The 19,226-nt window shown below is 39.9% G+C and overlaps 1 protein-coding gene across 1 annotated transcript; it reads left to right on the top strand.

Annotated features, from left to right (window-relative positions):
• Positions 1 to 5,051: 5,051 nt before the first annotated feature.
• Positions 5,052 to 17,959, top strand: TECR (trans-2,3-enoyl-CoA reductase; the record flags this gene model as incomplete). The annotated part of the gene is made up of 12 exons (XM_010016761.1): positions 5,052 to 5,102; positions 5,608 to 5,659; positions 5,989 to 6,033; positions 7,350 to 7,453; positions 9,454 to 9,569; positions 9,689 to 9,794; positions 14,192 to 14,264; positions 14,354 to 14,397; positions 15,771 to 15,828; positions 16,541 to 16,629; positions 17,600 to 17,645; positions 17,745 to 17,959. Coding segments are annotated over 12 exons (912 nt in total), but the record flags the coding sequence as incomplete, so codon positions are not given.
• Positions 17,960 to 19,226: the final 1,267 nt, after the last annotated feature.

Genomic DNA, 19,226 nt, shown 5'->3' with positions numbered 1-19,226 from the left:
GGGAAATGCTGAACAGAATTACAGTGGAAGGGAGCAGGGCTTGAAGCAGCCCAGAGACAGGAATTCAGAATTTCTTTTTGTTAGGAGGCTGCCCTTTTCACTGGAATACACTCCTGTCTTCTCCTGCTTGTAGCTTTTGGTCTCTCTTGAATCCTTTACTCCTTGATGGTGGCTCAAGCCAGCTGTGGGCAGAGTGGGGAATGGCAGAAAGCCACTTCCTGGCAGTGTGTCTAACCATCACCTATACAGCATGAAGAAGTAGATCATCTCCTTTGCTAACAGTTTAGTTTAATTCAAAAATAACCTAAATGCTGTGCATTGTGCTGACTTTGGGATAAAGATGCTTACTGGATCAAGGTCCTTGAGGATTTAGATGCAAACATGCCTAACTAACAGATCTGAAACAGGTGAAAGAGCTAAAAACGTACCATGAGTTTCAGCACAGTTCAGACAGGGGTGCTCCTTGGTTTGCATAGGCGTAGAACTTAAGAAGCTGAGGAGTAAGCACCTAGTGTATATCTTGTCAACCTGTAAATGTTAGACATCTAAATTCTACAAATGTGAAATTGAACTGTATAAAACCTTCCGAGTATGGGTGGCATTGTATCCTTTCTCTTTATACACAGTGAAATAGTGTGATAAGGTTCTAGTCTCTTGAAATGCGAGTCAATTGCTTCAGAGAGGTAAGGCTGTATTTAGTGGGACTACTTACAGAATCAGGTACAGCCCTCCACAGGTAAGATGATGACATTTCACTTTGTGGTTAAACATTTGCTTTTGGTTCTGCTTTGGGATTCCTCACGCAGCATGTGGCTGAGCTATGGAACTCCTCACCTCAGGACACTGCATGCAACAAGTTTACACAGGCTTAAAAGGCCCTTTGGTTTAACAACATTGACTTCAAGAAAGTTATTCTCGATACGCCCTTGTGTGAGATCGCACTAAGGCATGCTTCCTTCCTTCAGGAATAAAACAATCTACCAGAAAAGTCTAAGGAGATAGAGAAAATGGCTAATTCCAAAGGAAAAGAAAAAGGTTAGAAACATGTAGTTAGGACTGGGCAACCACAGGATTTTTTTAAGTGTTAAACTCAAGGAACCTGACTTGTGTAAGCACTCTAATAGTTCAGACAGAATGAATTCTGCATTACTCTTTCTCAGGCTGATTAGTTCCTACACTGTAAAATAAGCAGGGTTTTTTTACTGAGTGATTTAGAAAGAAATCAATACAATATATGCTTATGTCAGTCTCACAACATCTCAGCTACAGTTTACTCTATCTGCTGAGTACGAATGGCTGCAAATACCACTTCCAAGATGCACAGACATGATAAGTGTGCCAGTATTGCCATAATAGTTATCATATAATTTTTGAAGATCTCTTGATCCTTAAGCACTTGATACGGCTTTAAACTATTTCAACAGGAATTTGATCAACCATATTTTTTGTAATCTTATTACAGGGACACTGCATCCTAAAAATTCATTTTTAAATGCTGTTTGCTCAATTATGAATAAACTTTTCCCCCTTTTGTTTTCTGAATTAAACTGTTGAAGGTACTTTTCTCAGCTTATCTCATATCCTTTGCCTTCAAGCTTTTCTAAACAATAACAATCAAGATTTTTTCTGTTTTTAAAGACACTATCAATCTTTAATCCTTACACAATTTGTCTCCTAAACATTGGGGATACATATTTATGGTCACTTACAAAAGAGTTTTAACATAGCTATCTTGCACAAATCTGCCTATTATTGATTAAGTTCTACTCAAAGTCGTTATAGAGAAGCTGTAATTTAAAATACCTTTAAAAATTCACAAAAGAAGTGGACTGTAAGTCATCCTGCACTAGTGCAGGCCAACAGTCAGTGTCTAAATGTGCTAAATGCTTTGAAAACACATGGAAATTCAAGTTCTCTGAGCCAAACAATTTGTATTTGAAAGAGATAATACCCATCAGTAAGTGTTCCAAAAACAGATTGCTGGGTATCTAGAAACTGTTGCCAGCCAACACATTAACTAACTTGGTGCTGTGCCTGAAGACTGGAAACACTGTGTTCAGCACTCCCTGGGTTCATGTGCTTGGGCCTGTGTTCAGAAAGGATAATATTTCTTGGTATCAGAAAAGATATCATTTCTGTCCCTTATGCAGGGAACATCTAAACTCTAGGGGATGTTCTGATGCAGCCAAGAGGTGTGAAATTAGAAGAAATGGTCACCTTGTTTTCACTCTGTCATTGCTTTCCATGGACTGGAGCGGAATCTGAAGTTGTGTTCCTGCATCCCTCTTTCTGAAAAGGGAAAGAATGTTTGATATTTGCTTAGGTCTTGGAAGTAACTGAAAGTAACTGAAATGTTTGAAGTTCAGGAATGGGTGTCCAAAAAAGGAAAAATAAAAGTAGAAACATTGAATAATTTAGGTTGCAAGGGACTTCTTGAAGTCATGTAGTCCAACTCCTGCTCAAAGCAGATACAACTAGATCAAATGGCATTGGGTCTTGTCCAGTCCAATCTTAAATACCTCCAAGGATGGAGATTCCACAGCCTCTCCAGGCAACATTTTTCCAATATTTGGCCAAGAACATGGTGAAAAAATTTCCTTGTATCTGATTGGATTTTCCCATATTGCAACTGGTGTCTGTTGCTTCTCACCATTATCATAGAATGGTTTGGGTTGAAAGGACCTTAAAGCTGATCCAGTCCCAACCCTCTGCCACGGGCAGGGACACCTTCCACTAGAGCAGGTTGCTCCAAGCCCCTGTGTCCAACCTGGCCTTGAACACTGCCAGGGATGGGACAGCCACAGCTTCTCTGGGCAGCACCTCAGCGCCCTCACAGGGAAGAGCTTCTGCCTAAGAGCTCATCTCAGTCTCCCCTCTGGCAGGTTAAACCCGTTCCCCCTTGTCCTGTCACTTCATGCCCCTGTAAAAAGTCCCCTCCAGCTTTCTTGTAGGCCCTCGCAGGTGCACATTGTCACTGTGCATCTTCAAGAAGAGTCTGGATCCATTATCTTTATAGGATTCCTTTAGGTATTTGAAGAAAAGGGCCAGTACAGTGTCAGTTTGCTACTTCAAAGAGGCATGCTAGAATAGAACCAAATTCAGTACAGAGGATCTTGATTTATGTTTTCCACACTGATTCCAAAGGTTCAAAGAAATGCCTAAATTTCTGTACAGCCACTCCCATGCAAACCACAAAGCAAAAGAAAACGCTCTATGATTTTCAGTCTGGCCTTGTGCATAATGAGAATGACCCTATTAAAAGAGAGTGAGTGGCACAGACACCCAAAACCACTCTGTAATTGGCCTGGAGGAGGTTTCTCTAATACAGCCACTGAAGACATAGACTAAGACTGCCCCTGGGGAATCCTGATCCAAAATATATATGCTGGGAGTGGGTATGGAATGGGAAGGAGACTGCTAAAACTGCGGGTACTGCTGCAATCTGTAGAGCAGCCCAGTGGTATTCACTGACACAAGAGCTTTGAGATACACCAAAGGTTTCAATAATCCTTGTAGGAACTTGGCATCAGAAGGGACAAGAAATGGTTTAGAGCCCCCACAGAACTTGTTCTGTGGACTGCAACAGTCAAAATGCTGTGTTTCAAGAACCACCCTCTGGGAAGGGAGTTCACTTCATTTGCTTTCCCATGGAGATGATCCACAGGGACATTAAAACTGGAAACTTGTGTTATTTCAAATATAAAAAATGAAGGGAAAACACAGAATATCCCAATAATCTATCACATATTCGTTACTTATCCCAAAGGAGGAAAGTGCTTACCTCCCACTTAGAGCTTACAATGCACAGGTAGGAAATATCACTGCATTGGTATCCCTTGTGGAGATCAGATTTGATAGTTCTGGCTGGAGCTGAAGTGCTCCATTGCTGCACCAATAGAGAAAGAACAATTTGGGACAAGTAAAACACAGAAATAAGATACTCTAACCAAGTGATCTCTTCAAAGCAACGCTATTAGAAAGATACTGGTCTGTGACTCCTATTTTTAGTAAGGAATCATATTTAAAGTCTAATGTTAATCCATCCTCTTGGCCAGTTAATACCAAAAGTAATTAATGCTAGATGTTTATTTTAAATGGCCCCCAAATCCAAACAACAAACTTTCAGTACAAAGTAATGACAGTCCCAGTTATTTAGTGTGACAGATAAGCTCTGGACCTCCATTCTTAGCTCTACCACAAAGTTCCATCACAGTGTTTGATGAGAACAAATGAAATTAAAGCACCACCACTGTATTTCAGGTTTTGCTATCCTGCTGTAACTGGACTTTGAGACATCTGGGACTTTTTCTGCTTGGCTGTTGAATAAAATCATAACCTTTTGCCAAAGTGCCATCTGATCATGGAAATAAACTGCTCTTTCCTTTTCAGAGCTGAAGCTAAGCCATGGCTTGGAATATAAAATGCTAATATGTAGTTAATACAAGTGATCTGAGAGGCAAGTGTAACGCTGAATATTCCTATAATAACCTCTTAAGGATCTGTGAAGTCCAGATCTTTAGCTGCCTCTGCTCATTATGTCCACTAATGTTTTCCAACCTCTTTACAATTAACGTATTCTGGGAAAAATGCACATTAATCTTCAGTATGTGTGTACTCTCAATATTGGTTACAGGCATATATATGCACTTCCCTCCCCCCACAGCTGTCTTTCTAGTTTTACAAATCATAAACATTCTGTTCCTTAGTGATTCCTGTGAAACTTCTCTATCCCTTATTCATTCCTCGTTCTCTAGCATAATACTCCAGCTCAGCGTGTTTGGATCAATAAGTTAGCTACTTCTGCTTCTGAATGTATCCAGGGATACAATTTGTTTGGCAAGAATACTAGTTTATTTGCAAGTTGAGTGCTTTGAGAACCTGGCTAGGATTAAAGCTGTCTCTTGAGCACAGCAGAAGCGTTTTTACCACAGTGCACAGATCTGAGAAAAGTGGTGTCTCACTCTGCACAATGACTGTGAATTTGGGAAGCAACTAAGAGTTTAGAGATTATTTAGCTGATAATCAGTAATTCTAATTTTGTGTCCTATCAGGTGGAAATCCTTGACTGGAAGACAAAGGAACAGCTATGCTTCCTAGATAAGGTAAACCCCAAACCTGTTTAAAAGGCTAGGTGACTATGTAAAAAATCGTAACTTTTCTAAGTAAACTTAGTGTTTATGAAGGGTATCTAATCTCCTGATAGACTTTCTTTGGCCACTAAAGAGGCAACGATTGTGCACATTTCATACTGACTATAGACTACTTCAACCCTTTTCCAGAAGGAGCTTTTGAGTAAAGAGGACAACTTCATCTGCTTCACTGAGATGGTGCCACTTACGCTGTATTCACTCATAAGCCACCAAAGTATCATTGCTCTTGTAGTAACTCTTGGTGACTGCTAGAGAAGCTGCCTCTGAAGCAGATGTCACGAATTAGCCTCCCTTTTTCCTGCAAGAAGTACCTCAAATCACCCATACCAATGCTGCCATCTGTAAAAAAGTTAAACTGTCACATTGTTTGAGTAACATTTCTGCTTGAATAGTCGTAGACCTAGCAGTTGTCTTTCAAAATATGCATCTCACATATGCAATATTTTTTGTTGCCTAGGTGGAACCAAATGCCACAATTAGGGATATCAGATTGATGTTCCATAAATTATGTGAGTATAACGTTTGCAGCAGTTTGCATCATGACACAATATCCACTATATAAATAGGAAGAAATTATGTCATTTGAAACATGTGATGTGCACACACATAATGCTGAGTAACCTGCATATGAATGCAATCACAAGAGATTTCAGTATCATTTTTTTATCCTGATACACCTTTGCATTTTTTCTGCTGCATAATTTCTCACAGATATTCCTATTGAATAAATATTCCTAAAGATTTTAACTAAATCTTCTCTTGTTGTGTTGCACTCATTATAGTATTGGATGATCTAAAGCAAACATTGTATATCACACAATTCTGTATGGTCTTACAGATCCTCGGTGGTATCCAGCAAGGCAGTCGATAAAACTTGATCCAAGTAAGTACTTGTAAGGAACAGAGTAACAAAGCCCTGAGCAGGAGCCTGGCACAAAAGGTGTACTTTGCATGGGTATTAGCTCTTAAGAATGAGTTTACAGCTATGTTAATTATCACTGTGAAGGCTGAAGAGAACCCAGAATACGTTTAGTACTTTGAAAGTATTGAACACATTTCCACCCATGTGCCTGGTTCTTGGTAATTAACTCAGGACTCTGCACGTTGTTCCAATGCACTTACTAACTACTGAGCACTTTTGTTCTCAAGACAGGCACAGAATTGAGATACTAATTTCCCTTAGCTGCAGTGAAATGATCTCCACAGTGATGCTCACCTGGGAGTACTAAAAAGGGCTATGAGTTAGAGCTCTCAATTCACATAATCCTCTGCTCTCAGGCAGGAATTACAGTTCTTTTGAGGTAAGCTAATACAAAACACATTGCCATGGATGTAGGATTTGCTGACAAAGCTGATGCCAGCTGGCTGGCTTCGTTAATGCAGTAGTAGGTATTGCTGCTAGAAGCCTGGTACATGGCCTGGGTACACAAAAGAAAGTCTAACTGCCAAGCTGTGTTAATTCATCTCAGCATTCAGTACAAAATGTGGCACATTCTTCTTTTACTTCCATTAAGTGTAATTTTATTTTAACAGTCCCTTGCAAGTATATTGGTGAAAATCAGTTCATTATGTAGAATCTGTCCATGGAAACAGGCCTATGAGTATCTTTCTCCTTCTTCAAAAATCTACCTTGCCAGCTTCCTCCATGGACTCATGTTGTGAAATTTGCAATGAGAAAATGCTGGCCTTCTGGAGATTCCCCCAAATCTAGGCATTAAAAACCTGAGAATGAGCTAAAGTGCTGTGGAATCACCTCCTAGCTGGTTTGTTGGGCAAAAAACAAGGCATTGAAAACGTGTAGGAAAGCCTTCCTATCTCAGATTATCCTAGCTTCTGTTTGTCTGACAGTGCGCAGTGATAAGAGAGGAGAGAGATGGAGCTGCAGCTGACAAGGAGGTCAGTGCATGATGCTGAAGGTCAGTGACCCATCAGCAAACCCTGCTGTAGCAGTAATGAAGCAAGCCGACTAGACTAGACAGGCACAGAGGACCAAGAATTGATCTAGAGGATCCAGGCTCTTACGTGATTACAGGGATAAATGGTAATTAAGTATAAACATCCTTAGTTTGTTTATCGAGATTCCAATAAACCCACATCACCACAAAGACTCTCACAGATGGGTTAAAGCACAATACAAAGCTAATACGCTGCCAAAGTTGACTTGAATTTCACTGATGTAATTACTTCTTTCCTTCTCAGAAGGAAAGTCCCTGAGGGATGAGGAAATCCTGCAGCACCTCCCTGTTGGCACAACTGCTACCTTATACTTTAAAGATTTAGGGCCACAGATAGGATGGACTACGGTGAGCTATGCTTCAAGCCTGAGCCACTTTAATGGCTATTTTTCCTTACATCATTTTTTGTCTCCAATATTTCTGCATGATGCCTGCTCTGATAGTGGATGCAGGCAATGAATCTTCATTGCTTCAGTTCATTTAATCAGGGAAAGCAGTAAGAAGACACTCTGAATACCTAGTTCCCTGGGAGAGCAGCAGTGGAAAACTTGCTGCAGGGTAGGCTGGCTCTGCTGAACTAAGCTGCAGGTTCTCAGATGGATTTAGATGTCTACTGCAAAATCAGTAGGAACTAGGTGCCTAAATACTTTTGGGGATCTGCTTCACAGTGCCTGTGTAACTCTTCTGACAAAGATCGGGATTATACTCCTACAAGTTTGTCCTGCAGAAAGGCATGTGACAACTTCACATGTCAGTAGTTGAAGTGAGTTCACCAAGTAAGACTAGTAAGTAGCTGTCTGCGTGTGGCTGCTGGTGGCAGGCGAGTGACAGCTGCTAATTTCTGCAGCAGTAGCAGCCGTTCACCAAGACCTTGCATATTTACTGTCTTAGCTCAAATGCAAATCCTGTACTTGGCAGGCAACTTGTTTATGCAGTAAGGTGACCAATGACCCTTCCCTTTCTTCAGAAGGCCCATGATGCACAGATTACACTAGTTGTAATGAAACAGCACAGCCAGAAAGAAACAATACCCCATAATTTAAAGGCATGTTTGCCATTTCTTAGCTACGAGACATTAATAAAATCTTGTGTTAATGGCGAGTAGCAAAGACAATGTTCATAGGAGGGAAAATAAAAAAAGTCAAATGTTCTGCAAGACCGAATCTTCACATCATTACTTGGCATGTGATGCTGATAAATCAGGCAGCTATTTCACAGCAGAAGACAGGCAAAAGCTTCTAATGGCCATGGAGACTCCAAGACACACATGCATTAAGATATACCAGGATACTGCAGTGCAGAGTAACACCAAACTTCTGCCATTCCATAATCATTCCTTTCCATTCCGCTCTCCCTGGCCTTCAAGCTACTTTGAATGTGAAGCAAGAAATACTTCAGTATTATAAAATAAAGAAGTTAAACCTGTCATCTACAACCAAATCTGATCTTCACTGGAGAAAATGCTGATGTTTACAGAAGTTGATAACACAGCTTGTCTGAGTGTCGAAATAACTGTAATACATTAGAAAACAGTGGTTAGGGTTTGGTTACTGGTTTTGTTTTGGTTTTTATTGACAGAAGTACAATCAATTTCCCTTCTTTCTCCATAAATGAGTTATGGGCCTACCTTGCTCACCTACAGAAGTGTGAATAATTCAACTGTTAACGCTTGGTCCAAGGTTAACTTGAATTTAAAGCGATGCTCCTCAGAAATGCACACCTATCTGAAATGAAACCTAGCTAGATAACAGCTTCAGTGCTTTCCTCTCTTTGGTTTTTTTTTTTTTTAATCTCTTTGTGTTCAAATTAAAGACTGTTTGAACACAGAATGTATTGATTGTTTCCCAGGCTATCTGCTGTGCTAACTGTTCATACAGATGGGGTCACCTCTGAACACTTACAAGCTGCATTTCCAGTTTAAACAAAATTAATTCGTTAGAAACAAAGCTCCTCTTTTTCAAGACAAATTCTTCACCAGACTTCATTTTAACCCAAAATAAAGCAACAGTTTCTCAGGGCTAGAGGAGGGTGAGAACTGTGCAAATGTAACATGCATGCGTATTTACCATGATCTCTGGCTGCTCTTACTATCTTTGCATACCCACACTGTGTCAGCTGCACGGGCAATGGCTGTTTGTGTGCAATGGAGGCAAATGCCTTGCAAAATGTTTACATGCATGTCTACCAGTTTCATAGCCTAAGCCCAAATCTGCTGTTCCTTCCCTGCCTCTCTAAATGCCATCTTGGGTCAGTGGAGGGGTTTATCCCACTGCATTAGTTATCACTGAGAAACCAAAGCAAAACCATCTTCTAATTCAGCTGTCTAATGATTTTCTCTCTTTTTGCAGGTATTTTTGATAGAGTATACAGGTCCATTGTTCATCTATTTTCTGTTTTATTTCCGCATGCCTTTTGTCTATGGGCTGGATGAGAGGTTTACATCAAGTCCGCATCCAGTAGTTAAGTAAGTCCTTTTGCAGGCTTGAGCAAGTTATTTCTTGTTAGCATTGTAGTCTTATTCCAAATGTCTTGCCACACTTGTTTTTTAAGCACTCTTAAATGCTTTTGTCTTGCTGTTTCTAGCTTGGCATGTATCTGCCATTCTTTCCACTACATCAAAAGGTTGATTGAAACAGTATTTGTTCATCGGTTCTCCCATGGGACTATGCCACTGAGGAATATTGTGAAGGTAAATTGTGTCAGAATCTATCCATGGCCCCCCTTACAAATCCAACCTAGCCAACCTATGCTCTGCCTCTGCAGCACAGACCTTTTGGTGTGGCTTTTGCAGTAACACACAGCAAATCTCACCTGTAAAACTGTAGTTCTATCAAGAGATTTCTTAATGTTGCTATCGTATAACCCATATGTTGCCATACTGTTATTCATGTTATAATAGTCTCACTGCTTTTTTAGAATCACTCAGCTAGCTCCTTGGCAGAGAAGGTTTTAGTAACAGCATGAAGTTTTAAGATAGCACAGGCAGGCACAGTGTTGAAGGGTTTTGCCCTCAACACTCTCTTTGCTGTTAAGCAACTGCTAATTTACCTTGGATCCAGCACAAAGCAGTTTGGTTGTTCTGCGTTTTCTTCTCCCACAGGAGCACTCCCTGATGTTCCTACTGCTGCTGTGCCATAGGGCAGTTGTTGAGATGCAGACCCCCCATTTCCTAGATGTCTGTGAAGTAGTACAAAGAACTGCATGGTTATGCATGGGCTGTAGTTATTTTACAAATGTTTGCAACAGAATACACACTGGTACTCAAATATACGCTTTATACTCAGGAAGACAGGGAACTGGAAAAGCACATAGTATCAGCATTTGGGTACCTATCATTTGGTATTTAGACAGACCCTTGGAATTTGCCTTAATGGCCATCATACTTCCAGCAGCTGAAGGTCTACCTGTGGCTAACTCGTAACAGATGTGTTCTGCTAGTTCTGGTAGGAGCTTCATGCTTTCCAAGTGGAGGGAGGGTCTGTAGTTGAGCAGCGGCCCTCGGGAAGAACTCTTCCTGGCAATTACTGTGTTTTCTGCAGTGGAAGAGTGCAGGGGTTGCTAAAAGGCTAGCAGGTCTCTTAAAGACTTGTTCTTGACACAAGAGAAGCTAATGCATGCTAAACAGCAGAAAAATGAGCAACTTTACCTTGAAAAAGGATGTGTGCAGTGTGGTAAGTTTTTTCTCACTGCCATCTCTGACAACTACTCCTTCCTTTCAGACCACACAAACTGTTGTTGCTAAAATTGACATTTTTACCAATCATCCTGATCACTTCTACTTTTCCACCTTCTCAGGTTGGTGATACTTGCTTTCGTCTGTAAAGTTGCTCACAGTTCTTCTATCTCTTAGCAGTGCTTGGGTTTGATTTGCTTTTATAATTTCATTGACTTTAGTGGTTTTACTCCAAAACTGTGCCAGTGAGAAAAGTATCATATCCTCTTCCTTTTTTGTCACATGCAGATGGTAGACAAAGCTTCTTGCTTCACGTGTTTGATCACATACATAGCAGATAGACAGAGCTTATTTCCTAAGCACCTGGAATGTTATCTTTAATAAGACCCACTTCAGTCTCAGTAAGCAGAGATCTGAGACAGGAATTGATGAGATTTGTGATTTTCATCCTTTGTTTCCCAATGGAAATAGGAATAAATGATGCCATAAAATGCAGTAGGGGTTCATCGAAAGCGGAAAGATAGAACACATCATATATGTGGGCTTAGTAAACTCAGATTGACTAAAATAGGGATTAATACAAAAATTGTGTGGTGATAAAGAAACTAACTAAAGGAAAGATGATTGTGGTTGTGCTGGAAAAGCATGTCAGACCTTTAATAATAGGGAGGTACCAGTGGAATTCCTCAAAGATTATAGCCTTATGGCTGGTCTTACTGAGCACTTTTGCAGGTAAATAGAAGGGATATTGCTGCTTTCTATAAAAACATCTGGAGGAAAGAAAACATTAGACCTAAAGAAATACCATTTAAATCAGAAGACAATATAATGAGACAAACAGAAGGGTACATGCTAGTCATGAATAAACATAGGCAGGGCATTAAGAAATAGCTTTGATCATCACAGGGATCATCAGTTAGAATAGAAAAGACAAAAGTCCTAACCATAACTTTATAAACTTAGGCACAGTTTATTTATGGGATCCCTGCAATATCTGAACTCGATCCACAATTATTATTTTATTTTTATTAGAGACTGTTGCAAAACTTTATTATTTACCTGGAATATGAAATATGCACAGAAACAAATTTCTCTCAAGTGAGTTTATGAAGTCTGCATGTACTCTGCTGTTCCTGTCTGAACCTCACTGGAGGCTTTATGAGCAGTAAGACTTCTAGTGGCAGCTAGGCATTTGTAGTGGCAGACTCCACTCTGCTTAAAGCTCCTTTTCTTATACCAGAGGAATACTCCTGAAGCAAAACATGTTCTTTGGATGAACAGCACTTGCTCAGTTTAATTACAGCATGTATTGTTGGGAGCTGAGCCACGATTGTTTGTTTATTTAATTTTACTTTACTGAAATACATTGCCGTATGACCCATCCTGTGCCAAGCCCTGAAGTTAGGGAAAGGTTTTTCATAAGATGCCATTTCAAGATTACAAGAAACTGTTTCCACCTAAGTTTGTACAGCAGTTAGTAAATTGTAGGTTATGTTGGCAGATGCTTGTGTTAGGCAGGAAGAAGTAGTTTGTGGATAGAACTCTAACTAAACTCTTCCTCACTGGAGTCATTCTTCTGGCTCTGCTGCTTTTCCTGAGGAAAAGAAATGTAATCACAGGGCAGGGGGGTTGGAACTAGATGATCTTAAGCTCCTTTCCAATCCAAACCATTCTATGATTCTATGATTCTCTTATGTCCCACCTTAAGCTCCTTTCCAATCCAAACCATTCTATGATTCTATGATTCTCTTATGTCCCACCTGATCTGTACTTACTGGTTAATAATTCACTCTTTCTCATCACTTATCTATTAACATATAATCTCAGAGCTAGGACATACCACATGCTTATATTACAGCATACCCCAAAAGGTGTTCATTTTGTCTGAGGTCTCTGGGCACTTCCATGGTTCAATTAACTCTGAAATGGAAGTGGGAAGACAACAAAATGTCTGATACCAACATTTGCACAGATGGGAGGGCTTACCCTTCACCAGCATTTTCAGCATAACACACCAGCAGGCACTGCAGTTGGGTAGTGTGGGCTGCACATGCTGAGGTAGTCACTTCTTTGGGGTATTAGTACTAGAAATTCAGTTCTGGTTTGTATAGTAGAAAAGGCTGAAAAATTCCAAGTAAAAAGAAAAGTTAGACCAGCCAGGACAGGAAAGAATGCAGCCTTTGATAAGAATTTTGGCTTCATGAGCAGGATGTGAAGGAGAATGCAGAAAGACTAACAATGTCTAAGGTACGTGAACCTATTGGAAGGCTAAGAAAAGAGCATCACAAGAAAGAGTAAGAAGAGCAGTGTTTCACTTAAGTGAAAACAGAAGGAAGGAAAGATCAGAGAAAGGAAAAGAACAGGAGAAATGGTGAAAGGAAGATGGAGAGCTCAGTTTTGGTCTTGCTGAAGTCCAGGTGATAACCAAACATGCCCTAAAATACGAAAAGCTGAGGCACTAGGTTTGATAAAAGAAGAAATCTCAATCGATGAAAGGCAAATTTCTGAGTTGTTGGCAAGGGTTAAAGTCCGTCTCTGCACGACTGCAAGGAGGAGACTCCTCTGCAAGGAGAAATAGGCCAAGAATGGGCCTTCCTCCTACCTGCGCATATATAAGGTGGGAGAAGATAACCTGTCACCAAGATAATGAATGAGTGTCATAAGAAAAGCCACAAATGGCAGGGCCAGCAAATCTAAATGAGAGGTAGAGACTGTGATTGTAAGTAGGTTTTTTTTCATGGATGAAGCCTGTGAACAAGCTTTGAGATTGGTCAGGAATGAGCCAGCCCAGCCATGAGGTATTTTAGCAGAGTTTAGAGAATGGAAGCTGGGTCACAGAAAGCCAAAGACAGCAGCAAAAGGGACGAACTAAAGATATCGCAGTGCAAGGGCAAAGGAAAGCATCAGGCACCATGACTGTAGGCAGGAAAAGTTAAAGCATGGGAAAGAAAGAAAGGAAACTGATGGGGTAAAAGAAAGAGGAAAGGCAAGAGACTGGGCAATACAAAGTAATAAGCATGGAAGAAAGCACAGTGCCTAAATCTGGTTTTACAAAGTCTCAATGGTCAGCAAAACAGGTCTCTCTTCAACATACAGCCTATATGGCACTTCTTCTTTGGCCAATGGCTTGCCAGACAAAATAGATTTGTTTTCAGTAGTATCAGCATATTTTCTAAAACAGTTAAACTTAACAGCTCCAAGATATTTGGGAGGAAACCTCTCTCTATGAGCACTATGTCCTTCTTGTTATCTCCTGCTGTCTGCTCCCACCTTACCACACTTAGTATTGTCATTTTCTGTTGTATTATCAGCAGCTTGAAGAATCAGCCCAATTCATTGTTATCAGCGGTCCTTGCAGTGAATACTGGCCTAGAGGATCGTACTAAAACAAAGAAAAATTCCCTGTTTTTCAGAACTGCTTGTATTACTGGGGATTTGCAGCTTGGCTTGCTTATTACATCAATCATCCTCTTTACACTCCTCCGTGTAAGTAGCAAAACAACTCTCAATATGATTTAAGTACCTATATATTTGTCTGTTTGTGCTACTCACATCTTAACTTTCTTTTTTTATAGCCTATGGGAAAAAACAGATCAATTTTGCTGTGATCATGTTTCTGGTAGGTTTGTTGTTCTTTTTATAAAATGACAAAACACGTTACTTCTTATGTTGTGTAAGTGGAGGAGTGAGTAGGGTAAGCAGATACTTAGAACTTCAACGCTTGGGACATACTATGAAGCTGATCACTTGCATGCTGAACAGATATATGTCAGTTTTTAATGTGCTCTTGTACACAAGGGAAGATTTTGATTCAGTATCCATTCCAAGACTGGGATATTTATCTCTCATAATCTTTAAAAGAATCCTTGGACTATCAGTTTGTGACACTGTGTTTAAAAGCCAGTGAGTTCGTTTTCTGAACTGTTTGAGTGTTCAGGATCACAACAGATCACAGAACTCAGAAAACTGGTCAACTAAGCAAGCACATACCTGTTGCTGATCATTTCCAGGGATAGACATTCATTTTGCTGGGCTTCAGAAATTTATTACAGCTTTCCTTACGAAGAAAAAGTCTTAAGTCACTGCCTGTTCATTCTCACACTTCCTAGGAACATTTCATACATGCAGAAGCAACATTAGAGTAGCCAACAAAGATGTACCCATTTTTCCTATGTATATGTAACTTGTTTAGAACATCAGCTGCTCACTTGCTTGAGAAACTGCCAATGACCACAGGATCTCAAAGCAGCTTCCCAGTAGGAAAATTCTGTGAGTTCATTTTATAGAAAGCACAGAGCTGGCAATAAAACTCAGGAGCTCTGACCACCAGTCATCTGCTCTAATAGTTATGCTTTGCAGATGCTGCAGACTGCCCATAGTCATGTAAATGGGTCATTTCAATACACTTCCTGCATAATTGGTTGGTGAAGCATTATTTCCAACCAGTGGAGGAAGCTGGGTCAATTGTATTTCGTGATTCACATAAATTACACTCTAGAGGAGAAAACCTAAAGAGTCCTTAATCTTCCTGAGGATTTTAGTAACTTTTGAGAAACCAAAACTATCCAGATGAGGGGGGGTTTGGTGATTTTTAAAGACATGAGTATAACGAAAAGATAAAGCAAGTTTTTATCACAAGATAAGCAAGGTTTATTTTTATCCCCTTTGATTTATTGCCTTTAGATCTCATAGGGATTACATAAGTAGTGAATTTGATCCTTTGGACAGAGAGTCCACATTTGCTGGCAAATCTCATAAATATATGTGAGTATAGTATGAGTACTTATAACTGTAATGTGGGCTCATGTTTGAACAAAGACATTCCATCCCCCTGTCAGACAGCTACTGTGGTTAAGGATATTTATTATGCTTATAATAGATTCTTTCCCCCACTCTCCTCTTTTTTTTTAAGTACCCCAGGAAATAACAAAAGGAAATCGAGTCAATAGAAGGGAAGCACATGTTTAACTCTGTCATGCTTTTTCCTTGCAGCTGTGTGAAGCTGGGAACTTTTCCATTCACGTTGCACTCAGTGACCTCCAGAGAAATGGTAAAAACTGCACTTTGATGCAGCCATTCAGTACTTCTACAGTTACTCTACCTGATGAAAGATTGATCCTGGAGGGTGTTGCTACCTGATAGCTGACTGCTGCGGGAGCACAGGTTGCTCTGCGCTGCCAAGATTGGCTCCTAGCAGAGATCAGACAGTGCAAGGAATCCAAGATTGTTAAACAGCACTTCTTATCTTACTGGAATTTTGATCAGTTTAGGTTGGGGGAGGGAGCAGTTATATAAGTTACACTGGTTGTGCAAAAAGAAACAGTGCTAGTGTAAGCTATGCTTTGGTGAGCAAAGGAAAGTAATTTACCTGGCTTCTATAGGTGGCACAAGATCTCTGTTCAGGCCTTGGGCAGGACTCAAACATCTTACAGCTGTCAACTGTGACTGCAAAAATCCCATTTTGTGACAACCTAAGAAAAACTTTAACTTCTAAATCTAAAACTTAAGGTACCTCTTCTTACAGGAGTGGCTGTGATCAAAGGCATGTGTAGATGATTTTCTAATGCCCTAAACATTTCCCCACAGTTATCCCATTATCCTATTCCTGCTTGCGGGTCCAGAGGACATCCTGTGTTCCCCTCACATCCTGCTTGTCCTTCTGACAGTGATGAGACACAAGAGTAGGCAGAGTTGGGTTGTCTTTATAGGAAACAATATATTTAGGAATGTGAATATTTTGTGATTTGTTTTCTAATCTATAGGATCCAAAACCCGTAAGATCCCATATCCAACAAAGAATCCTTTCACATGGCTGTTTTTCTTTGTATCTTGCCCTAACTATACATATGAGGTATGTATTTTCAAACAAGATGTTCAGATTTTAGTTTGGCTGAATATGTTTTCAATTCTTTTGGAACGTTAAACATGAAACAGTTCAGCTCAATACCTTTCCCCTCCTCCCCTAAACCCCGTGAAATCAGATTTCAGACAGGAACTTGTCTGTTCTTCCTCTCCTCCATTGGGGCAGTACTTAAAGGGCTAACCTTAAACAGACAGCCCAGACCCTGGGCCCGTGCTTCAGGTTGGACTTGATCCTAAAAGTCTTCTCCAACCTAGTTGATTCTGATTTTAAAGCAGTGCAAATTTTGCAGACACGAACAGGGAGATTGTCACTGAATGTGTGCTGCAGTGAGGGGAAGGGGGCATCTGGTGGAGTTACTATACAAGGAATATCACAGACAAATAGAAGATACTGTGGTAGAGGAAAAGAGACCCAGGTCGTCCTCCCCATTTTCTTGTTATCCAGTCACTTGTGTTGGTTGTGATTGCTTTGGAAGCTTGAATCAGTTTATTGCTTCATATTCCTTAATCAGAAGCCAAGCTCCTGTCTCAGTTCAAGAGCAGTTAAAACCAGTGCAACTCAGTGTAAAATTCACTCTTGCACAGAAAGACAGCATCAGGTTTTAACTTCAGAGGTGATTAACAGACATTAATGAGAACAGAATTTGGCCTCAGACAGAAAGTTATTGTTCCTGTCACTGGTGACAAATACAAAGTAGGCAGAGAAATGGAAAAGACACTATGTTGTAATGCTTACCTTTTTTTCATGATAATAGCTATGGAAGCAAACATGAAGGTTTTGTTTGTGATAAGGCGGCACTGTTCACCTTTTTGGCTAAAGGTTATTAACAGTAGAAACTGATCTGGCTGACCTTGGCTTTTTTATTTACCTATACTAGGACAAGGTTGGTTTTGATCAATAGAGACATAAATGCAAATGCTGTCACCAGAAATATTTTAAATTTCCTTGGCCAAAACAGGTGGGGACCTGGATCAGTTTCACTATCATGACTCAGTGTGTTCCAGGTGAGTAATGTTTTGGTACTTCATCCTGAAGTGATGTCAGCAACAAGAGCGAGGTTTTAATCTGATAATGAAACGTATCTTTTTCTCCCTTCTTTCCAGTGGGGCTGTTCACCTTGCTTTGCTTCATTCAGATGACAGTCTGGGCAAAGGATAAACACTGCACCTACCTACGAGAATTCAAGGATTATCCAAGTCTTCGAATGCCAATTATTCCCTTTTTGTTGTAAGAAAAAAGGCCTCATTTGAATATTGCACAGAACTTCAAGAAGAAAAAGCTCATAAACCTCCTGCCAAATAAGTGAATAAATGTAAAGGGGTTTGATGCATGTTGAATCTCCACTGCTGAGGGAAATTGTATGCACTTGAAAGCTCCACTTCTTTGCATTCAAGAATTCTCAACTCAGAAGCACCTTCTAGAAATAAGGCTTCACTCTACAGCTGGCAATCAAAAGCCCCTATGATTCACTGTAACCTGATTGACTTAGATTTTCATGTACAAGTCTATTTAGATTGATGGATCAGAGACACTGAGAAGCCTGTGCTGAAAAGCAGCTCCAAATTTAGCAGTGGCATTCTGCAAGACATAAGTGCATTGGAACGAGGACATACCAGCTAACTACTGGAGAGCTGAGTTCAGCCAGCATGGCCAGCTGCCCTGAAGACAGTTGCATGATCTGCCTTCTTTGACTTGAAGATGAGTGTGCTGCCTGGAGGCAGGTGCTTTGTAACACATAACATTACCAAAGAATATGAATGGTTTTATGGAATAAAGAAATAGGCAATATCTGAAATACCTGATTTGGGTCTAACCCCTAATTTGCCAAAAGAACCTCAAGTGAGAAGCATTTGTAGTATTTGGGGATGTAACACCCTGTGTTGGTGTTGATGGGGTTTTTGTTTGGTTGGTTTCAGTCTACGTCATTAGTACATTGCATACTAGTAAATAAGGTTCAGAAGATCTGATCTATGCTGTATCTGTGATATTTAGCCTGTTTTCATATAACAAGTCCTTATGATACTAAAGGACCTTTTACCCTGCATTTTATGTCAGTATCCTCTGAATATTTTTTATACACTTTGTAGATACATGAAGTGACTGCTAGTCCTCAGCTCCCTTCCTATTTTCAGAGCCAAGAAGAAAAATCAGCTACAGTTTTGGACTTCCTGTGTTTTCTTTTTCACAAGATGTTCAGTGGGACTTAGTTGGGTTTTGTGCAAAATCTAGTAAAAAAAGACTATTGCAATCTATCCGAATTACATTTTCAAGAAGCTATTCTAGCATATGAAGAGAATGCAGAGATACTGTTTTGTTTCATGATTCATTTATTTCTAATGGATGTATAGAAAGATTTTTTTTCAACTACTTGTAAGGGTGAAATATGCAATAAATTCTAGACTCTATTTTAAAATCAGTTGAAATAATTATGGCAAAAGAAGAAGACTACAGCTGGTTGCTGAAGTTTCATAATATTTTGTACAATAAAAAGTAAGAATGTCCTTATATTAAAAAAATTCTACCTCAAGTGATGAAAAAAACCCTAAGAAAGCAAAAAAAGAAATACATGACCCAGACTTTATTTC

This window comes from Nestor notabilis, unplaced genomic scaffold, assembly GCF_000696875.1.
Source record: "Nestor notabilis isolate BGI_N333 unplaced genomic scaffold, ASM69687v1 scaffold6476, whole genome shotgun sequence".
NCBI classification, from domain to species: Eukaryota; Metazoa; Chordata; class Aves; order Psittaciformes; family Psittacidae; genus Nestor; species Nestor notabilis.
Note: the sequence above shows the minus strand (reverse complement) of the source record. Positions and strands in the feature narration are given on the sequence as shown.